Source organism: Amblyraja radiata, chromosome 29 (assembly GCF_010909765.2).
Source record: "Amblyraja radiata isolate CabotCenter1 chromosome 29, sAmbRad1.1.pri, whole genome shotgun sequence".
NCBI lineage: Eukaryota > Metazoa > Chordata > Chondrichthyes > Rajiformes > Rajidae > Amblyraja > Amblyraja radiata.
The window spans coordinates 22485830-22506222 of NC_045984.1; the positions used below are offsets into that span (position 1 = coordinate 22485830).

A 20393-nucleotide genomic window follows, 5' to 3' on the forward strand; every position below is an offset into this window, starting at 1 on the left:
TCGGCATCTTGATATAACTCCTGCAGCACAAACAGGGCAATCGGCCAACCAAGTCCATGACCACTATCAAGTACCCAATGAGTTTTTCCATAATAATCTATCAAGACTGTTCTCATCAAATAGCAAATTTACCATTACGCTGGATTAAGATGCAAATCTGATCTACTTTGTAGAGGACCAGTGAATTAACAGACTGTACATTCCAAAATTTGCTATCCATTTTGCAATGTAGAGTCAGAGTCCTATAGCACAGCGACATACCCCTTCATTCAGCCCCTGTACAAAAGGGACAGGTTGCACCTTAACAGGCGGGACACCAGCGTTCTGGCAGGCAGGTTTGCCACTTGTACACGGGTGGGTTTAAACTAAATAGTGTGGGGGGAGGGGAGACAAATTGGAAATACAAGGATGGAGTTAAAGGGAAAGAGTATGAGAAAGACACCAGAATTAACAGGACAGAAAGCTCACGAAAGGATAGGAGTGCATGGCCAAGTGAAATAGGAATCGATGTGAAAGGTGAGGCGAATAATAATGGATAAAGTATATATGAATGCACAAAGTATAAGTAAAGTGGATGAGTTTGAGGCTCAGTTAGAGATGAGAGGGGATCTTATAAAAAAACATAAAATTATAAAAGGATTGGACAAGCTAGATGCAGGAAAAATGTTCCCAATCTTGCAGAGTACAGAACCAGGGTCCACAGTCTAAGAATAAAGGGAAGGCCATTTAAAACTGAGATGAGAAAAAAAACTTTTTCACCCAGAGAGTTGCGAAATTGTGGAATTCTCTGCCACAGAAGGCAGTGGAGGCCAATTAATTCATTGGATGAATTTAAAAGAGTTAGATAGAGCTCTTGGGGCTAGCGGAATCAAGGGATATGGGGAGAAGGCAGGCACGGGTTACTAATTGGGGACGATCAGCCATGATCAAAACCAATGGTGGTGCTGGCTTGAAGGGCCAAATGGCCTCCTCCTCCTGCACCTATTATCCATGTTTCTATGTTTCTAAAATGTCCCATCTAAGCCAGTCCCATTTTCCAGTCTTTGACTCGTACCCCTCTAAACCTTATCTATTCATGTACAGTATCTACCTGTCCAAGTGTCATTGTAAATCTAGTAAATTAAACAAGTCTTGCTGTGATTACAGCCTCCATAATCCATGCCAATCTGTAGATTTAAAGGCTGATTTATAAATGTAAAATTATCATGATGGGGTGCCTTGGTCCTGTAATCCACCCACTAATCCACAATCCCATCGTAGAGCAAATTAACCTATTGTGGGAATTGCAACAAATGATAATATTTTGAAACATCAAAGGCATCAATGCAAGTTAATGAGAATGTAGAAGAGCCTTGGTATTATTAGATTATGTATGAAAGATCTTTAAAACCCTGTGTTTGACATGGCATCCCCACACCCCCTACCCACACCCACCACTTCCTTTTTCAACTTGGTGGCACCCCACCGATTTGTCATTAGGACTTGCCCCCACACTAACTGTGACCACTCACCTCATCTCCACTATACTGGCGTAAGCAGACGAGTAGTCGGTAAGTATTCGACAGCCAGAACGCCAACACCTCAAAGTCATTGTTCCTCTGCAAAATTTAAAAACAAGATGAAGCCACTCGGATGGCAGATTTTCCTTTCACCACCTCGGCTCATTGTGAGCACTTCACCTTGGTTAACCAGCTCACTGCCAGGTTTTATTTTCCACTATTGGCCGTGACCAGAGTATTCTTGGGGGTGGAACTGAACAGGTTAAAGTGCTGCAGCTTCACTGTGCTATTCACAGTGTTTAAATTATACAGCATGGAGACGGCCTCTGGCCTAACTTGCCCAACTTGCCTAACTTGCCCATGACAACCAAGATGCCCCATCCACGCTCGTCTCGTTTACTTGCATTTGGCCCATACCCCTCTAAACCTTTCATCTCCACACACCTGTCCAAGTCTCTTTTAAATGCTATTATTGTACCTGCCTTATCTCCTCTGGCAGCTCATTCCATATACCCACCACCCAGAGTAAAAATGCCCCTCAGTTTCCTATTAAATCTTTCCCCTCACCTTAAACCCATGCCCGCTGGATCGTGATTCCCCTACTCAGGATTAAAGACTGCATTCGCCCTATCTATTCCTTCATGATTTTAATCGAGATCCACAGAGCAATAATGTACATTTGCCACACAAATGCTGCACAAGTGGAGACCTTACCCCACCAATAAACAACTTTTGCACCCGTCAGATTGATAATTAATGGGCGGCACGGTGGCGCAGCGGTAGAGTTGCTGCCTTACAGCGAACGCAGCAATGGAGACCCGGGTTCGATCCTGACTATGGGTGCCGACTGTACAGAGTTTGTACGTTCTTCCCGTGACCTGGGTGGATTTTCTCCGAGATCTTCGGTTTCCTCCCACACTCCAAAGACGTACAGGTTTGTAGGTTAATTGGCTTGGTAAATGTAAAAAAATGTGTCTCTAGTGGGTGTAGGATAGTGTTAATGTGCGGGGATCGCTGGTAGGCATGGACCCGGTGGGCCGAAGGGCCCGATTCCGTGCTGTATCTCTAAACTAAACATTACAAAGGTTATGTTGTGATCAGAATGGGGTCATTTGCCATATTAACATTCAGACTTTGGGCCGGGGAAAGCAAAACCATGACACTGGGAAGATTGATGACGTTGTTAAAAGCACCAATCATTATCAGCAGAAGCCAAAAATGGTCTGCTCTATTTTGGGAAATAAGATGTAGAAAAGAAACAGAGGGATAAAACACTGAAAAGTTGTTTTTTAATAAAACCCTCAGACTTTTTGCAATCTTTTCAAGGATAGGCTCATTTAACATTACCAGCTTTCACTGATATATTTTCTTTTTACATACAACATGTGTTTCTGCAAAAGTAAACTGCTAAGGGCAGGGCTGGCATAGTGGTGCTGCTGGTAGAGTCATTGCCTCAGTGCCAGAGACCCAGGTTCGATCCTGACCTGGAGTACTGTGTGGAGTTTGCACACTTTCTCTGTGACCATGTGGATTTCCTCCAGGTGCTCCGGTTTCCTCCCACATCCCAAAGACGTACGGGTTTGTAGATTAAATTGCCCCTAAAGTGTGTAGGGAGTGAATGAGAATGTAGGAATAACAGAACTAGTGTGAATGGGTGATCGATGGGCGGTGCGGACTTGATGAGCCAAAGGGACCTTTTCTATGCAGTAGCTTCGAATCTATGAATTAATTCAGCATGTCAAGCAGCAGTGAAAATATTGCATGGCAACAGGCCCTTCAGCCCACAATGTCTGTTCTGAACTCTATTCTAAAGTAAACTAATCTACTCTGCCTGCTCGTGATCCATATCCATGTGCCTGTATTAAAGCCTCTTAAATACCACTGGAATATCTGCCTCCACCACCACCACCCCCGCAGGGCGTTCAACACCCACCACTAAACTCCTGCCTCACCCGAGCATAGACTTGGCGACCATTTCACCGAACACTTGCGCTCCCCCCCCCCCCCCCCCCCCCCACCACCACCACCTCAGTGCGTGCACATTCCTCCCACCACAGGCATCCTGCTTCTATGTACGTTTATCTCCCATCGCCAAGTTCCTCATTCCTGGTGATGGTGAATCTGTGGAGGCCAAGTCAATGAATATTGATACAAGGCAGAGATGGATAGATTCTTGATCAGTGCGGGTGTGTGGGGTTTCGGGGAGAAGGCAGTAGAGAGGGAAAGATAGATCAGCCATGATTGAATGGCGGTGTAGACTTGATGGGCCGAATGGCCTAATTCTGCTCCTATCACTTATAAAAAGGAGAGAAAAGACAAAGAAAAGAGAAAGTGTGAAATTATAAATGCACATTAAATATTCACAAATTCTGAAGCTTTAAAACCCATGAACTGTATACTGCGTTTAGTCAAGTGTTCACTTACTTTTAAGACTTTCTTGATCCCCTCTATGGCGGCTGTGAATATGGAGTGAGCCCTCTGCTCATCACGTGTGTGATCGGCATGTCTGATACACATGAAGAGAATGAAAGCTGGTAGGGTGGGCAGTGGAACCATGGCATCAGAGTGTGGTTTGAGATCTACAAAAAGGAAAGCAGAAAAGGACCATTTAGATTTCCACAACAAGAGTGAACCAACACAAATTTGCCAGTGGTGTCCAAGAGGCTTTGGTATAGGCATATGGATCACGAGCAGGCAGAGGAGATTAGATTAATTTAGAATAGTGTTCAGTTCAGACATTGTAGACAGGTGCTTGGAAAGGACAGTTTGAGGGATATGGGCCAAATGCAGGCAGGTGGGACTAGTGTAGATGGGGTATCTTTGTCGGCATGGAGAAGTGGCAGAACAGAGATATGAATAGCACACTTGCAATACCAGCATTGGACAGATACATGGATAGAAAAGGTTTAGAGGGATAAGGGACAACACAGGCAAATGGGACTAGCTTAGGTGGGGCATCTTGGCTAGCATGGATAAGTTGGGCAGAAGGGCCTGTTTCCATGCTGTGCGACTCAGCCTAATTGCCAATAGTCCATGTTGTTGGTTGAATGTTACACTGAGTTTGGACAAGAACAGACATGATTAGACAGGGAAACCAAGCAGTCAGTCGGACCTCATTGCACCCTCTACGCTGTGGAGAAAGCATCTCCCAACATGAATGAACTGGGACGTTGGTGCATGCGGGTGCTGGATGAACTACACAGAGGGATGAATCATCGAGTCCAAGCCGCTGCAATGATGCACCCGTTACAAGTCCAGGGAGACTCACGTGTCATGTTTTAAATGTTTGAAGTTCCCAACATCGAAAATTAAAATCTTTCTCTATCCATGTCATACAGTGGTCATTATGTCATACAGCAAAGAGACAGGTCATTCAGCCCAACTTGTTCATGCTGTCCAAGACACCCCATCTATGCCAGTTGCAATTGTCACGTTTGACCTATATATCCCTCTAATCCTTTCCCATCCACATACCTGACCAAGTGTCTTTTAAATACTGTTATTGTCAGTGTGACATTCTAGTCTCCATTACTCTGCCTCCGAGTGCATCAAAGTTTATTTGCTTCTCTTCCCCTTCACTAGTTTACAAGCCTTCCACGTGACCAGTTGTAGATAAACTAGTTCACGACGTCACTGGGTCTCAAGAAGGGTCCCGACCCGAAACGTCTCCAGTCTGTTCCTTCCACAGATGCTGCCTGACCCACCGAGTTACTCCAGTATTGTGTCGATCTTAAGTTTACCAAATGGCTGGCACTGTTCACTGACTGACCATGGACAATGTAATTTGTCCAAGAGCCATTCAACTCATTTGAATGCAGATAATTTCTACTTGAGTATTAGCTATTTGAGAAAGATTAAAGGTGGATCAAAGATTAGCATCTACCCAAGGACATTCTCTTAGTGATATGATATTGCATTGTACATATCTTTTCCAGCTTCCTCCCCCTACCACAATCAATCTGAAGAAAGGCTCAGATGCAAAATATCAATAATCCATGTTCTCCAGAGATACTGCCTGGCCCACCGAGTTACACCAGCACTTTTCATGTCTTTGTTTGTGAACCAGCATCTGCAGTTCCTTGTGCACGCGCACATCTTTTAGACCTGCAAACACAGTACTGCTATGCACAAGATAATTGCCTCTACCATTTCTAACCTATACAGAATTAAAGGAAATTAAATTCAATTCATATGGCTATATCCAAACCTTTGCTTAAAGTTTTCACGCAAGTCCAGAGTCAGACCGATTGAGAATCAGAGACCCTTTCATTACTCTAAACACATCAATAGTGGAACTTCGAAAACAGCTATTTTGAAGAGAAATTAAAGTGACAGAAATAATGTCCAGACACAAAAATAACATTCAGACACAATCCATTAACATGCAAAGGCGAGGTTAGCTCAGACAACTAATGCAAATAACTTCTCTTCTAGAAAGCAGTGCATGATGTTTTCCAAGTATCAAAGGGCAGGAAGCAGAATCTAAAATACTATTCAAGTGGAAGAGATGTGGAAGTTATTTAGCCGATCTGTAAACGATTAACACCTTTACACTTAAAACATGTCACATTCAAACCTCAATTCAAATCAATTAAGCACAATCAGGCAGTTTCACTGTAATTACAATTGTCACCAGTATTCCGGAGATGAAACACTTTATATTAATAGAACTTCTGCACTCCACATCTTTACTCATTGTACGCAAGTCTGACTTGATTGTATTATGTAGAATATTATCGGATTGGATGGCATGCAAAAGAAAGATTTTCACTGTACCTCAGTACACATATCAATAATAAAGCCAAACCATTACAGACGTGATATTTTAAATTAAAATACATTTTGATAGCAGGGACAAGGAAGTTGAAACCGAAAGAGATTCTACATATGACAACCCTTAAATCAACTCTGCGCACTAACACATTTAGTTGCCAATTCTAGCAATAAGTGTCAATTCAAAAAATAAATTATATTGATTACATATCTCCTAATCCAAATGGGTGTAGAATTAAAATCAATCTTCAGCATTTATAGACTTGGCTTCACACTTTAAGGTTACTTCATTTATGAGATTACAAAACTCAAGTTTTCTCTACAGCTAATATCTTCAAAGATTATTCATCCTTCCACCATAGCCCTTAATTACATTCTAATCTCAATCAGAGCCCTTAATTATAATTTCATAGCCTCGTCTCGATTTCTATGTTAAATACAATTCATCCTTTACCGACCCTAAACAATCCTGCAGCCGCTAACCTTGCCGGCAACAAGTCCCAGACTCCAACCACTCAGTTAATGCCCTCGCTCGGTCACATCAAATCATATAACCATATAACCATATAACAATTACAGCATGGAAACAGGCCATCTCGACCCTTCTAGTCCGTGCCGAACACATAATCTCCCCTAGTCCCATATACCTGCGCTCAGACCATAACCCTCCATTCCTTTCCCATCCATATAACTATCCAATTTATTTTTAAATGATAAAAACAAACCTGCCTCCACCACCTTCACTGGAAGCTCATTCCACACAGCTACCACTCTCTGAGTAAAGAAGTTCCCCCTCATGTTACCCCTAAACTTCAGTCCCTTAATTCTCAAGTCATGTCCCCTTGTTTGAATCTTCCCTACTCTCAGTGGGAAAAGCTTTTCCACGTCAACTCTGTCTATCCCTCTCATCATTTTAAAAACCTCTATCAAGTCCCCCCTTAACCTTCTGCGCTCCAAAGAATAAAGCCCTAACTTGTTCAATCCTCTCTGGTTGAATTAAAAGGGAGTCTGGTTTGCATGTGTGGACCCAGAGCCCTGGGCAGGAGAAGCAATGGTTTCCCACCCCACTAGCCAAGACTGGTAAGAATAGAAACAAAATAAGATCTACAGTACATGACTAAATATAAGTAGAGGAGAGTTTCCCAGAGGGGCTGAATGAGAGTTTGTTTCCAAGGATGTACCATCTCACCCATCCTCCAGCAATGATTTCATCCACAGCACTTAACCAGAGAGACTATACATGGTTCTCCCACGTATCCTAATCTTTATCAAATTTTAATTTGTCTTGCTTGCAGGCTTCCAGCCCAGTTATGCTACTTGGCTACTCAGAAACATTTGGATCTTGCAAAGAATTGAATCTTCCGTAAGATCCAAATGCTGAAACCCATGATTCCATTGCTCTCAGAATAGCCAAGTATTTTCATTTGATCACACCTCTAAAAAGAATCACACCAGCAGAAAAGTTCATTAAAAAAAAAAAAAAAATCTTGGTTTAGTGAACCAGCCAAGCCCACCTCAAAACATTTACAGGAAAGATCCGCAGAAGGTGGTAGACATTCCATCAGAGGTACTGACCTCTCCACCATCGAAGGGATCTACAGCAGATGCTGCCTCAAGAAGGCAGCCGGCATCAAAGACCCACAACACCATGGCCTCACCCAAATCACCACAACATCAGGATGAAGGTGCAGGAGCTGGAAAACTGATTTCCAGCTTCAAGAACAGCTTCTTCCCAGCAACTATCAGGCTGTTGAACACAACCCAATATTAACCACAACCCTACCTCAGGGACTACAACCCCCAATGGACTTTGTTTTGGTTGCACTATGACCTTCAGTTTTACACTATCACAGTCTGGTGTTCAAGTATTACTGATGATTAAATTGTTATATTATGATTGTACACATTTATGTCTATATATTGTGTTAATGGGGCTGTAAAGCTGCACTAAGTAAGTATTTAACTGTCTCTACATATAATAATTAAGCACTCGAGGTATCAAAACGTATCAAGTCCTTACACACAAACACAATAAAGTTGGCCATAAAATGGCTATTTTACCCGTGATAAGATTCTTGATTAATTGAGCTTCATCTTCTTTTCTGCATTCCAACATTCCTTGGAAACCTTTAACTTTCCTTTGGATGGAAGCCATTTCAGGCAGTACTCCGACTCTGGATTCAGGGAGATATTTCATTTTTCCTGCTTTGCAGAAGAGAATAATTGTGAGGACACTAAACTAAGGACATAGTGTCCAGCAGAGACTGTTCAGAACAGACCTTCATAGAGCCAATGATTGACATTTAGACAAGGAACTGCAGATGCTGGTTCACATTAAAAAGACAAAGTGCTGGAGTAACTCATTGGGTCACGTGGCATGTCTGGAGAACATGGATAGGTGACATTTCTGGTCATGACTCTTCTTCAGACAGATTATCGTACAGGGGAGAAAACTGGAAGAGGTGGGGGAAAAATATGGCAAGTGATAGGTGGACACATGCAAGGGGAGTTTTGATTGCCAGATGGTTGGAGAAAGGCTGGACAATAGACAATAGGTGCAGGAGGAGGCCATTCCACCCAGCACTGCCATTCAATGTGATCATCCACAATCAGTACCCCGTTCCTGCCTTCTCCCCATATCCCTATCTTTAAGAGCCCTATCTAGCTCTCTTTTGAAAGTATCCAGAGAACTGGCCTCCAGAACCTGGAGCAGAAAAGAGGCGAGTTAAGGAGATGAGGATAGAATAGGCACAAAAAGCAAAGCCACAGGAAGGAATTCGAGTGAAAGGGGAAAGGGAAAAATGGGTGCAACCCCAAGTGGGGCACAGGGAGAAAGGAGGAAGGTGTTTGTAGCTTAGCGACCTAAAATTGGAGAATTGAATGTGCTTATAGGCGAGTTGAAAGCTAAGCAAGTGGAATACAAGGTGCTGTTCCTCCAGTTTGTAATTAACAGTGTTCATCAAGTTCTTAGATGTCCTCAATCAGCTGGGACCCATCTGGGCGGAGGGCCCTGTTGGGAGTAACAGCAGTGACCAAGGATGAGCAGGCAGACTGCTCCCTGGTTAATGGAAGATCAAGCCCACAAGTACTTCAACACACCAACTTCCATGGAACTTCCAACGGCAAAATAAATGTGGAGAGAAATACTATAGAATGTACTAAAGAATTAGTTCAGAAATACAGCATGGAAACAAGTCATTTGGTCCACCGGGTCCACGCAGACCATCCATCACCCATTCACACTAGCTCCATGTTAGCCCGCTGTCACATCCACTCCCTACACACTAGGGGCAATTTTACAGAGGCCAATTAACCTACAATCTTGCACGCCTTTGGGATGCGGGAGGAAACCGGAGAAAACATGCGCGGTCACGGGGAGAACGTGCAAACTCGACACAGACAGTACTCAAGATCAGGATCAAACCCAGATCGCCGACACCTAGGCGGCAGCAGCATTACTAGCCATGCCATCTATATATACACTGCACGTAGCAACCCTAGCTGTTAATTCTGAAAAAATGAAATGGTGTCAACATGCAGCAGGTCTCATCAGTGGAACTGTTGTTAATTGTGGCTTAAATCAAGATCCAGCAGCTATTTTGGAGACAGAATGAGGCTGCTGAAAATGCAGAAAGTTCAGGTGAATTGTTTGTAAAGTTTTGAAAATTAGGTTAAACCTGTTTAGCTCCCAAAACCAGTGTTTAATAATAGCTAAGCTACAAAAATAGCAGGTTGGTATATAGCAAATAAATTTGGAAACAGGTTAACATATCTACAAATACTTAGTTCTACATTACAATTTTTGTTCAAAAAGCCTGCTTGGTATTGCCCTAGAATCTAGAGTCTGAAGAAGAATCCCGACAGAAACATCGCCGCTACACATTCTCCAGAGCAGCTGCCTGAAACGCTGAGTTACTCCAGCATTTGCGTCTTTTTCTGCAAAACCAGCATCTGCAGTTCCTTGTTCCAAGAATCTGCTGTTGCGATACTATCTTGTAAAAGTGTCAGATTAAATCCAGTTACTAAATCAGTTCAGGGAAAGTAACTCTTAATACGCTGGATTTAGGGTGGCGCAGTGGTAGAGTCGCTGCCTTACAGCGCCAGAGATCTGGGTCTGATCGCCACTATGGGTGCCATTTGAACAGTGTTTGTACGTTCTCCCCATGGACACATGGGTTTTCTGGTTAATTGGCTTCTGGCAATTGCCTCTGGTGTGTAGGATGTAAATGAGGATGGAACTAGTGTACGGGAGGTAGTTGGTCGGCACAGACTCGGGGGCAGAATGGCCAGATTTCATGCATTATCTCTAAACTAATAAATCAGGACCCATTGAAAAAAACATTCATATATTAAAACTCCCTGACAATATTGGTTTAAAATAGACTCTACTGCAAAGATCTTATCTTCAAATCAAATCACAAGATGAACCATACTTGACTCCTCCATGGATTTCAGCTGTTTGTTCAGCTTCTGTACAGTTCTATTCAGTTTGTCCATCTGCTCCAGTAAGTCCTAAAGAAAATAATAGCTCAAATTATCAGGAGACCAACCATCAAACCTCTAACCACAATTGATTTGTTGCATTAATTCAACAAGGAATTTTAACAAGCAAAGATAAATGAAAATATTGTAAATATTGCAATAGGATGAACTGTGGTCAAGATGCATGCCAAGTTACTGCATTAAACCCCCGTCCCACGGTACGAGTTCATTCCAAGAGTTCTCCCGAGTTTGCCCTGATTCGAACTCGGAGATTTGCGGTAATGGCCACTCGTCAGTACTCGGGGCTCTCGTGGACATTTTTCATCATGTTGAAAAATCTTCACGAGTCTTCCTGTGCTTACCTGCCATTAGCGAGTCTTCCCGAGTACCTGCCGTTAGCGCTAAGAGACGTCCCCGAGCTCCGACGTACCCGCTACGTTCATTCTCCGTGCTTACCAAGAGTTTGATTTTTTTTTTAAACTCGGGAGAGCTCTTGGAATGAACTTGTAACGTGGGACAGGGCTTTTACTAGTCACCATCACAGCAAACTAATTAGTTACAAGAGGACGTTGAATACAGAGTGCTCATTCAATGGATAGTGGACCGATAGCGTCTCAGAAAGATGAAACACACAAAGAGTCCTGGTCAGTTTTAGCAAATGAAACACTATGGAGAAAGAACAACTGTTTCAAGCAGTTTATGACAGACAGATTCAGCCCAACTAACTACCACCTTTTCTGTTGACATGCCCAGATTACCAAAAAGCCTTCAATCAAATCGCATCCAAGAGGGTGGTAGACAAGTTAGACATCTAGTTAGACACGGATTTCCTTGTGGGTGCACAAGACATTGGTTAATGTATAGAGAACAGCTGGAACAGGGTTGATGATCGACATCCAACTGGGACAACGTACACAGACATGCCCTTCAAAGTTAGACAGGGTTGCAATCAGTCCTACTCTGCATGAATAATCTGGATTGTGGGAATGAAAACAAGTATTTAAACATCTACTCGCTTTGGCAGGGACTTGGAGTGGAAGGAATGTACCAATTTGCTACAATATTTGATTTGTCCATTGATAGGGCAGCACAGCAGGAGAATTGCTGCCTTACAATGTCAGAGAGCCGGGTTCGATCCCGACTACGGGTGCTTGTCTGTATGGAGTTTGTACGTTCTCCCCGTGACCCATGTGGGTGTTCTCCAGGATCTCTGGTTTCCACCCACAATTCAAAGACGTACAGGTTTGATGGTTAATTGGCATGGTATAACTGTAAATTGTCCCTATAGTGCGTTGGATAATGTTGGTGTGCTGGGATTGCTGGGCGGTGCGGACTCGGTGGGCCTAAGGGCCTGTTTCTATGCTGCGTCTCTAAGATAGTCATGTCATGCAGCACAGAAACAGGCCCTTCAACCCAACACATCCGTGCTGATGAAGATGCCCCTTCCAAGCTAGTCCCATGTACCCACATATATCCCTCTAAATCTCTCTCAACTACAAATGAGGTGTTGCACATTGGACGGGTGCAGGCAAGGGGAACACAGCACTTGGCAGAACCCCAAGTTGCATTGATATATAAAGGGATCTTAGTTGTGCAAGCACACAGCTCCCCGTAGTCAGGGGATAGAGTGGAAACGTGGAAATAATTTTCTCCCAGGCACAGGATCGATGGGATGAATCCCCTCCTCCTCCTCAAAAATCCATGATTCTGACTCAGGACAAACCACAGGCAAAGAAATAAATCCGAGTTACACGAGTCGTTAAGACAGTCGCTGAAATTACTAAATTCTGTGAAAAACAAACTTGCTGATTCATTTCCAAAACTTACTCTGTTCCTATCGAATGCAGCAAACAGAAGTGCCTTGTTAGATCACTGCACCGTGGTTGGAAGAGTGTTTGCACCATGGCTGCTGGAAGCAAGACTTCAAGTGACGTCGTCATTCAGAAGCCCACCGACTTGGAATCAGGTGTTAGAACAGCACAAAGTCAAAAGCTGCCGACTGTCCTAATTATTAAAACAATAAGCAGCAGTTTCTTCCAGAAACGTATTTTCCCTTTGTATTTGTTGTAACTGAAGAGCAGAACACTGATGCAGCTGGGATTAGATGGCATTAGCCACAAGGAGAGGTCGTACAATCTTGGATGTTTTAGTCTGGAACTATAGAGGCTGAGAGGAGGCCTGATAGAAGTGCATAAAATTATGAGGGGGATAGATAGAGTAGACAGTCAGAATCTTTCTCCGAGGGTGGAAATGTCAAAAGGCTAGTGGACCCAGCTTTGAGGCAACTACGAGAGTACCTGGAATGAGCTGCCTGGGCTGGTGGCAGAGGCTGATGTAATTGAGGCTTGTAGATAGGCACATGGATATGCAGGGAATGAAGGGATATGGATCATGTGCAGGCAGACAAGATCAATTTAACTTAGCATCATGTTCAGCATCGATATTGTGGGGCAAAGGTTATGTCCCTGTGCTGTATTACTATGTTCTATATCCCACTCAAATTTCTCCCCACAATTGTATCAAACTTTGAAGAGCAGTTTCAAGATATTGACCCAAGGATAAGATGAAGGCTTTATCATTAGCGTGCACTGCAGTTTACTGTTTATCGTGACTCATTAAACATAGACCTGCTCCATAACCACCTTGTCTACGAGAAGGGGGTAGACTCAGGTTCAAGTACAGTTTGATGGCGATCAAAGTAAGCAACAAGTGGAAGAAACAGTCTTGGGTTACCAAGGAAGAAGTCAAACCCATTCAAGAAAATGACCTTTATGAATAAAGAAAAGTGTCGGAGTAACTGGAATGCTGGACATTTATAAGTGCTGGAGGACCAACACTCTGGTCTGAAGATTACATTTGCAACATTGAGTCTGACATTTAGTCCTGGGGCTGGTAGAGGAAGGAGTGGTACAAAGGCCAATGTACCATCTCCTGCCCAGCAAATGCAGTGTCTTTAGTCCATGCATCACCTTCCTCCAAGGAGGAAGGAAGGAAGGCTATCATGGGGAAAATAAAATAAACTGGTCAATTCCCTCCTCAGCAGCTGCCTGACACAGAGTTACTCCAGCACTGACAGGGTGGCACAGTTGCACAGTGCTGGAGTTGCTGCCTTACAGCGCCAGAGACCTGGGTTTGATCCCGACTACGGGGGCTGCCGTGACCATGTGGGTTTTCTCTGGCCGCTCCGGTTTCCTCCCCCATTTCAAAGTCGTGCAGGTTTGTAGTTAATTGGCTACTGCACACTGGATAGCCACCAAGTGGTCACAGGAGTGGAAGGCAACCTCGTCTCCATTACACAGCTACATCTCTTCACCAGATAAAAGCTGTCCAGAGGAGCATGGGTGAAGCTCAACAGACTTGGTACTGGAGTTGGGCGTTTCAATGCCAGCGTGTGGAGATGGGGGCTCCGCCAGAGCCCAGCCTGTGAATGCGGAGCAGAACAACAGGCGGCCAACCTTGCCATCTCTGGGTGCCCGCTCTACCACCCACCAAATGGAGATCAGGGCCTGGCAGACATTGACGCAGAGACAACCTAGCTGCTCAACACCCGGCTTGATATCTAACTATTCCTTTGGTTTATGTTTGATTCGCAAGAAGAAGGCTACTGCAAATTGTCCCTAGTGTGTAGGATAGAACTAGTGTACAGGGAATGTTAGTCGGTGTAGACCCTGTATCTACGCTCTACAAACTAGACACTGGTATTTTGCTCAATGGACTATAGCATCTGTAGGTCCTGGTCAAAAAACAAGGGTTGATTGGGACGATGGGGAAGAATACAGAAGAGATGGATGACTGGAAGTAATCGTGTGGGAACACACTGTTCTTCATCCACAAGGAGGGCAAATTCAATTTAAATTCTGAAGCCCAGCTCATGTTTACCAGAAACAAAATTCAATTCAGATTTCAAACTACACTGGGAACCTGATCTCAAGAGTCATGTAGGGTTATTTAAAAAACTCTTCCCTTCACAGGCACAACAAATTGGACAATCCAAGCTCCTACCAATACCATCAATTTTGATATGCCATCAGAAAACATCTTGTATGTCCACTATTTATTGCAATGGATAAGAAAGGCTTGCCTTCGAAGCAACCGCCACATTCTGGACAGGCACATGGACATGCGGGGAATGGGTCATATGCAGGTAGATGAGATTAGTTGGCCATGGCATCATGTTCAACACAGAAGTTGTGGCCAAAGGGCCTGTTTCTGTGCTGTACTGTTTTACGATCCCTGCTCAACCCTAGGGACTGGTGCATCACTTTCACATACATCTCATTTGGTGATGGGGCAAAGAGATATCTGGTTCTGATATTGTCCAACATGCAACCACCTCCAGAGGAACAAAACGTGAATAGAAGGGGAAATTGTTGCATTACCAAATTTTCACTGGCAAGTCTCACAATTTCCTGCCGTAAACCACCGTCCAAACCGTCCACAAGCGCAGCTTCCCGTGACCGAGCAAACCAGTGGCGCCGCTTCTCAAACTTCTCGCCAGACTCTCTGGCTTCACGTTGGAAAACCTCAATTTCCTTCAAACGTCGATCCTTCTCTTCCTGTAACTGGTCCAGGAGAAGTCTGAGCAGGTAGAGAGAATGGAAACACAACTTTAGCCATAGAGTTGTCAACTTTAGAGATACAGCATGGAAACAGGCCCTTCGGCCCACCGAGTCCACACCGACCAACGATCAACCCATACCAATGTAGCACTACACACTAGGGACAATTTACAGAAGCCATTTAACCAACGAATCTGCGTGTCTTGAGTGTGAGAGGAAACCGGAGGATATAGTTGAGTAACAGACTATCGCAACGTTTAAGACAAGCTCATGGATAGGACAGGTTTAGAGGGATATGGGACAAATGCAGGCAGGTGGAGCTAGTGTAGATGGGGCATGTTGGTCAGTGTGGGAGAGTTGGGCCGAAGGGACTGTTTCCACACTATGACTCTCCAAAACCCATGTGGTCACAGGTAGAAGGTACGAACTCCATACAGACACCCGTAGTCAGGATCAAACCCATGTCTCTGGTGCTGTAAGGCAGCAACTCTATTGATGTGCCACACAGCTGCCTACTGATCAAGACCACCTGACTTACTCCAAGGGTTTTGAAGGAAGGGACAGAAGGTGACAGATACTAGTGGAAAAACAAAGCTATCCAGTAGATGGGATGCCAGCTGTATGAGGACAGGGTACAAGCTAATGGCACCATTTGGGCACACAGTTAGGTTTCATAACAGTGGACAGCAAAAGCGGGAGAAAAGTTATTTTTAAAATCAAGAAGCTTCACGTCTGAGAAGAACAACCCTTCCTATTTACTTCCTTAGAACATAGAACAGTGCACCACAGGAACAGGCTCCTTGGCCCACAGTATCTGTGCCGAACATGTCATGATTCATATCTATTTTAGTTTTAATTTGAGGAATAAAGCATGGAACAGGTCCTTCAGCCCACTCCAACCATCGATCACCCGTTCATAATAGTTCTACATAATCCTACTTTTACATCCACTCCTTGCACACTAGCAGCAATTTACAGAGACCGATCATCAAAAAAAAAGCTGCACATCTTTGGGATGTGGGAGGAAACTGGAGCAGTCACAGGAAGAAAATGCAAACTCCACACAGACAGTACTGGAAGTCGGCATTGAACCTGGGTTGCTGGCACTGCAAGGCTGTGGCTCGACCAGCTGTGCCCACTATGCAATGTACAATTGTAGTTTAGCATTTACACAGGATTGCATATTGTGTTACTGGTTAAGACTGATCACTGGTTAAGACTGTGAAACACATTTTGTACTTGGACTGTTAACTGCAAAGAAAAAGGAAACCAATGCCTCGAATTTGATCAGAACGGAAATTTAAGAGCCTGTCCCACTTGGGCGACCTAATTGGAGAGTTTAGAAGAGTTTGAAAAAAAAAAAAAAAAGACATGTTGAAGACCTCCTTCGACTGTAGAAGACCAGCTTCGACTAGCTACCGGAAAATTGGACACCGAATATTGGAGAGTGAAAACAGCCTCCTTCGATCTCCTTTGACCTCCCTTCGACTATGATGAAGACTATCTACGACCACCTTCGACTACCCTTGATTACCTACGACTAACATGCCGACCTACTACGACTAAACCTACGAGTAAAAAAAGTATCGATTTTTTCCATGGCGACCTTTTTTACACGCGGGCATTTTTTAACATATTGAAAAAAATGCCGCGACCTAGCTGAGGCCTCGAGTACACGGAGACCACTCTCGAGCATGAAGGAGAGTTACAAAGACCTCCTACGACCTCGTGTTGACCATGCTGCGAGTACGAGTCGAGGGCAAACTCGCCAGAACTTGCGGATTAGGTCGCCCAAGTGGGACAGGCCCTTTAGGCTCCAAACTGGTGACAAGGCAGATCAGGAAGCATCTAATTGCAGCCTGATCAGTCTAATGTCCCTTGCCCTCTATTCCACTCCCCCTTTACAAGCACTAGACAGCTGTGCTTCCTGTCAGAAAGTAACTCCTTCCCATATAGCAAAGGGCGAGTTGTGGGGACCATACAGAGGCTTCCTTCATCAGGAACAAGTGCCTTTAAAAATACGAACAAGAACATTCCTGGAAATAAAAGCGCTGAGTTCTCAGGCGTACACAGAGTACGACATTCGTGCAAAACACACCAGGGGCCAGAGCTTTCTTGTGACGAACAAGGCATATTTATGGCAATTGGAACAGATGGTCCTGGCAGTTGCATCGTAAAGCATCTACAAGAAGCCTGGCATAATACAAATCGCACTGCAGCACATTAACAAACTGCAGAAGCAGCACGTCAAAAAAGGAAATTGGATGCACAAGTCACACTAAAAGAACAAACAATACCTTAATGCAACGATAGCCAAATACTTGCGAGCTTAATGAAACTGTGTGTGTCACTTTATGCAAACTTTTTCAACCAACCTTGCGTTTCAAAATAGCCGATCGCTTGAAAGATACAGCATGGAAATGGGCCCCTCGGCCCACTGGGGAAGAACACAAGAGGCTGGAGTAACTCAGCGGGTCAAGCAGCATCTCTGGAGATGCTGCCTGTCCCACTGTTTTATCCGGCCTTTTGTGTCAGTCTTCGGTTTAAACCAGCATATGCAGTTTCCCTACACCATCGGCCCACCAAGTCCAGGCTGACCATCAATCACCCATTCACACTAGTTCTACATTACCCCACTTTCTCATCCACTAGGGGCAATGTACTGAGGCCAGTTAACCTGCAAACCCGCACGGCTTTGGGATGTGGGAGGAAAGAGTATCCAGAAGAAACCCACGTTGTCTCAAGGATGAACCCCACGCATGGGAAAGGTGTACACGAGTTGTTCGTGCAGCATGCATTGTGCAGACCCTGCTGTTGTTAGCCACGTACAAATTAAATTCTATGATTATAATCAGAATTCCTCTATACAACAGATAAAATATCTGCAGAATCCAAACCAGAGGGAGAGTTGTATCCTTCTAACCAAACAGAAGCCGCAAAAAGCAAAACACAATGTCCCTGGCAATGATCCAGAATGCTTCAAGCACATTCCAGCTTGAAGATGCTCAAAGTGAAAGATGTGCAGGCTTTGGAGAGGGTGCAGAAGAGGTTTAGCAGCATGCTGCCTGGTTTACGTGGTATTAGCTACAAGCAGAGGCTGGACAAACCATGATTAATTTCTCCAGAGCATTGGAGGCCGAGGGGAGATCCGATAGAAAAGTAAAATTATGAAGGGCTTAGATAGGGTAGACAGTCTGAACCTTTTTTTCACAGGATGAAAATATCAAATAAACCAAGAGGCCATGATTAAGGCAAGAGGGGAAAAGTTTAAACCAAATGTGCAGGGGAAGTTGTTTTTTTTTAAACAGTGGTGGGTGCCTGGAATGTGCTGCTGGAGGTAATGGTGGAGGCAGATAAAACAGTGACATGCGAGAGATTGTTAGGTTCTTGGTTTCTTGGTCCTCCAAAATATTCCAAATGGAATTTAAACTGGAGGTGGTGAAGATAGGCACAGGCAGAGATTAGTTTATCTGGGCATCATCTTCAGCACGGAAATTGTGGGCCTGTTCCTGTGCTTTCTCCCCTTATTCCTTGATTCTGTTAGCCCCGAGTGCTATATCTAACTCTCTCAAAAACATCCAGTGAATTGGTCTCCACTGCCTTCTGTGGCAGAGAATTCCACAGATTCACATCTCTCTGGGTGAAAAAGATTTTCCTCATCTCAGTCCTAAATGGCCTACCCCTTATTCTTAAACTGTGACCCCTGGTTCTGGACTCCCCCAACATTGGGAACATTTTTCCTGCATCAGTAGCCCGGAGTTGACCTTCAAATGCCCCTTTGAACTGCGGGGGGGGGGGGGGGGGGGGAAGAAAAGTCCTATACAACCTCATCGGAAGGTCGGTACAGCACTCTCACGGTACTGGATGGGTGTCACCCATTGCTCTCCTTTCCAAAACATTGGGATGTGAAGGTGGTTTGACAGGGTAGAAGATTTTACTGGTGGAATGTCAAACCAGGGGGGTCATAGTTAGGAAAAGTTTTTATAAAAATCTTATATCAGGTGGTAAATCTTTGGAGTTCTTTGTCACAGAGTTGGGTAGAATGGATCAAAATAGTGGTCAATGCCCAAAACAGGGGGTTTGAACACATGGATATTGAAGAGATGAGTCCTGGGTTGGATCAGCCACAATTGTGTTGGAGAAAGGCAGTTTTAAAGGTGACAACATCCTCCCCTCATTATCTTATGCCATGTTCTTAACACTACATTGCACTTTTTTCCTTCCCTGCTCTGCTTAAGGAACATTCTGAAGTTTGCACATATTTATTTTTAAATGCACTGGGGTGGGACAGTGGCTCAGTGGTAGAGTTGCTGCCTTACAGCAGAGACCCGGGTTCAATCCCGACTATAGGTGATGTCTGTACGGAGTTTACAAGTTCTCCCCGTGACCATGTGGGTTTCCTCCCAAGTTCCAAAAAAACATGGAAGTTAGTAGGTTAATTGGGTTCTGTAAATTGCAAATAATCCCTGCTCCATAGGAGAGCGTTAGTGTACAGGGTAGTCTCTGGTCAGCACAGACTCTGTAGTTCAATGGGTCAATTTCCGCACTGTATCTCTAAAGTATAAATTCTACAATTTTAGAAAGAAAATCAATTGCAATTCCCCAAAAGTTGTACTTTTTCCTATTACAGATCTCTTGTACACAATCTCTTTCCCCCAGTTAATGTATTCTATTTAGTCAACTGCCAGAAAACCAGAGAGTGTGGGTGGCTGAGTGGGTGATGCATTCACACCATCAGCATGTGAAAATTAGCAGGCAGGAAAGCAAGCTCTGCTTCCCCAGTTCCTCATAAATATGACTACCGAGCAGAGATGGTCTAGAAATATTTATGTAGAGAGAAAGGCAGTTTATTCTGGGTCTAGGGATAAATAAAATCCAAATTCACTAAACAATCAGAATGGATCTTAAAAATTGTAAATTAGTGTACGTTTAAATCAATGTCAAATCACAGACGGAAACTGGGAAATGCAGATCGAATTAAGAATAGGACAAAAATAGGGAAATACATTATCAATAAACATCAAGGTCTGCAGTGATTTGGCCAGCGGTTGACTGGGGATATTAAGGGTGGCACTACATG

At 44.0% G+C, this 20393-nt stretch overlaps 1 protein-coding gene across 1 annotated transcript in view; it reads right to left on the bottom strand.

The window, feature by feature from the left end:
- LOC116989732 (unconventional myosin-Vb-like) overlaps window positions 1–20393 on the bottom strand; it is a 74768-nt gene that overhangs the window by 9682 nt on the left and 44693 nt on the right. Inside the window, exons 25-29 of the mRNA XM_033047327.1 lie at window positions 15134–15332; window positions 10706–10784; window positions 8334–8474; window positions 3924–4078; window positions 1512–1598 (exon numbers count right to left, since the gene is read on the bottom strand). Of these exons, the coding sequence (XP_032903218.1) occupies window positions 1512–1598; window positions 3924–4078; window positions 8334–8474; window positions 10706–10784; window positions 15134–15332 (661 nt within the window). The remainder of the gene's footprint in view (window positions 1–1511; window positions 1599–3923; window positions 4079–8333; window positions 8475–10705; window positions 10785–15133; window positions 15333–20393) is intronic.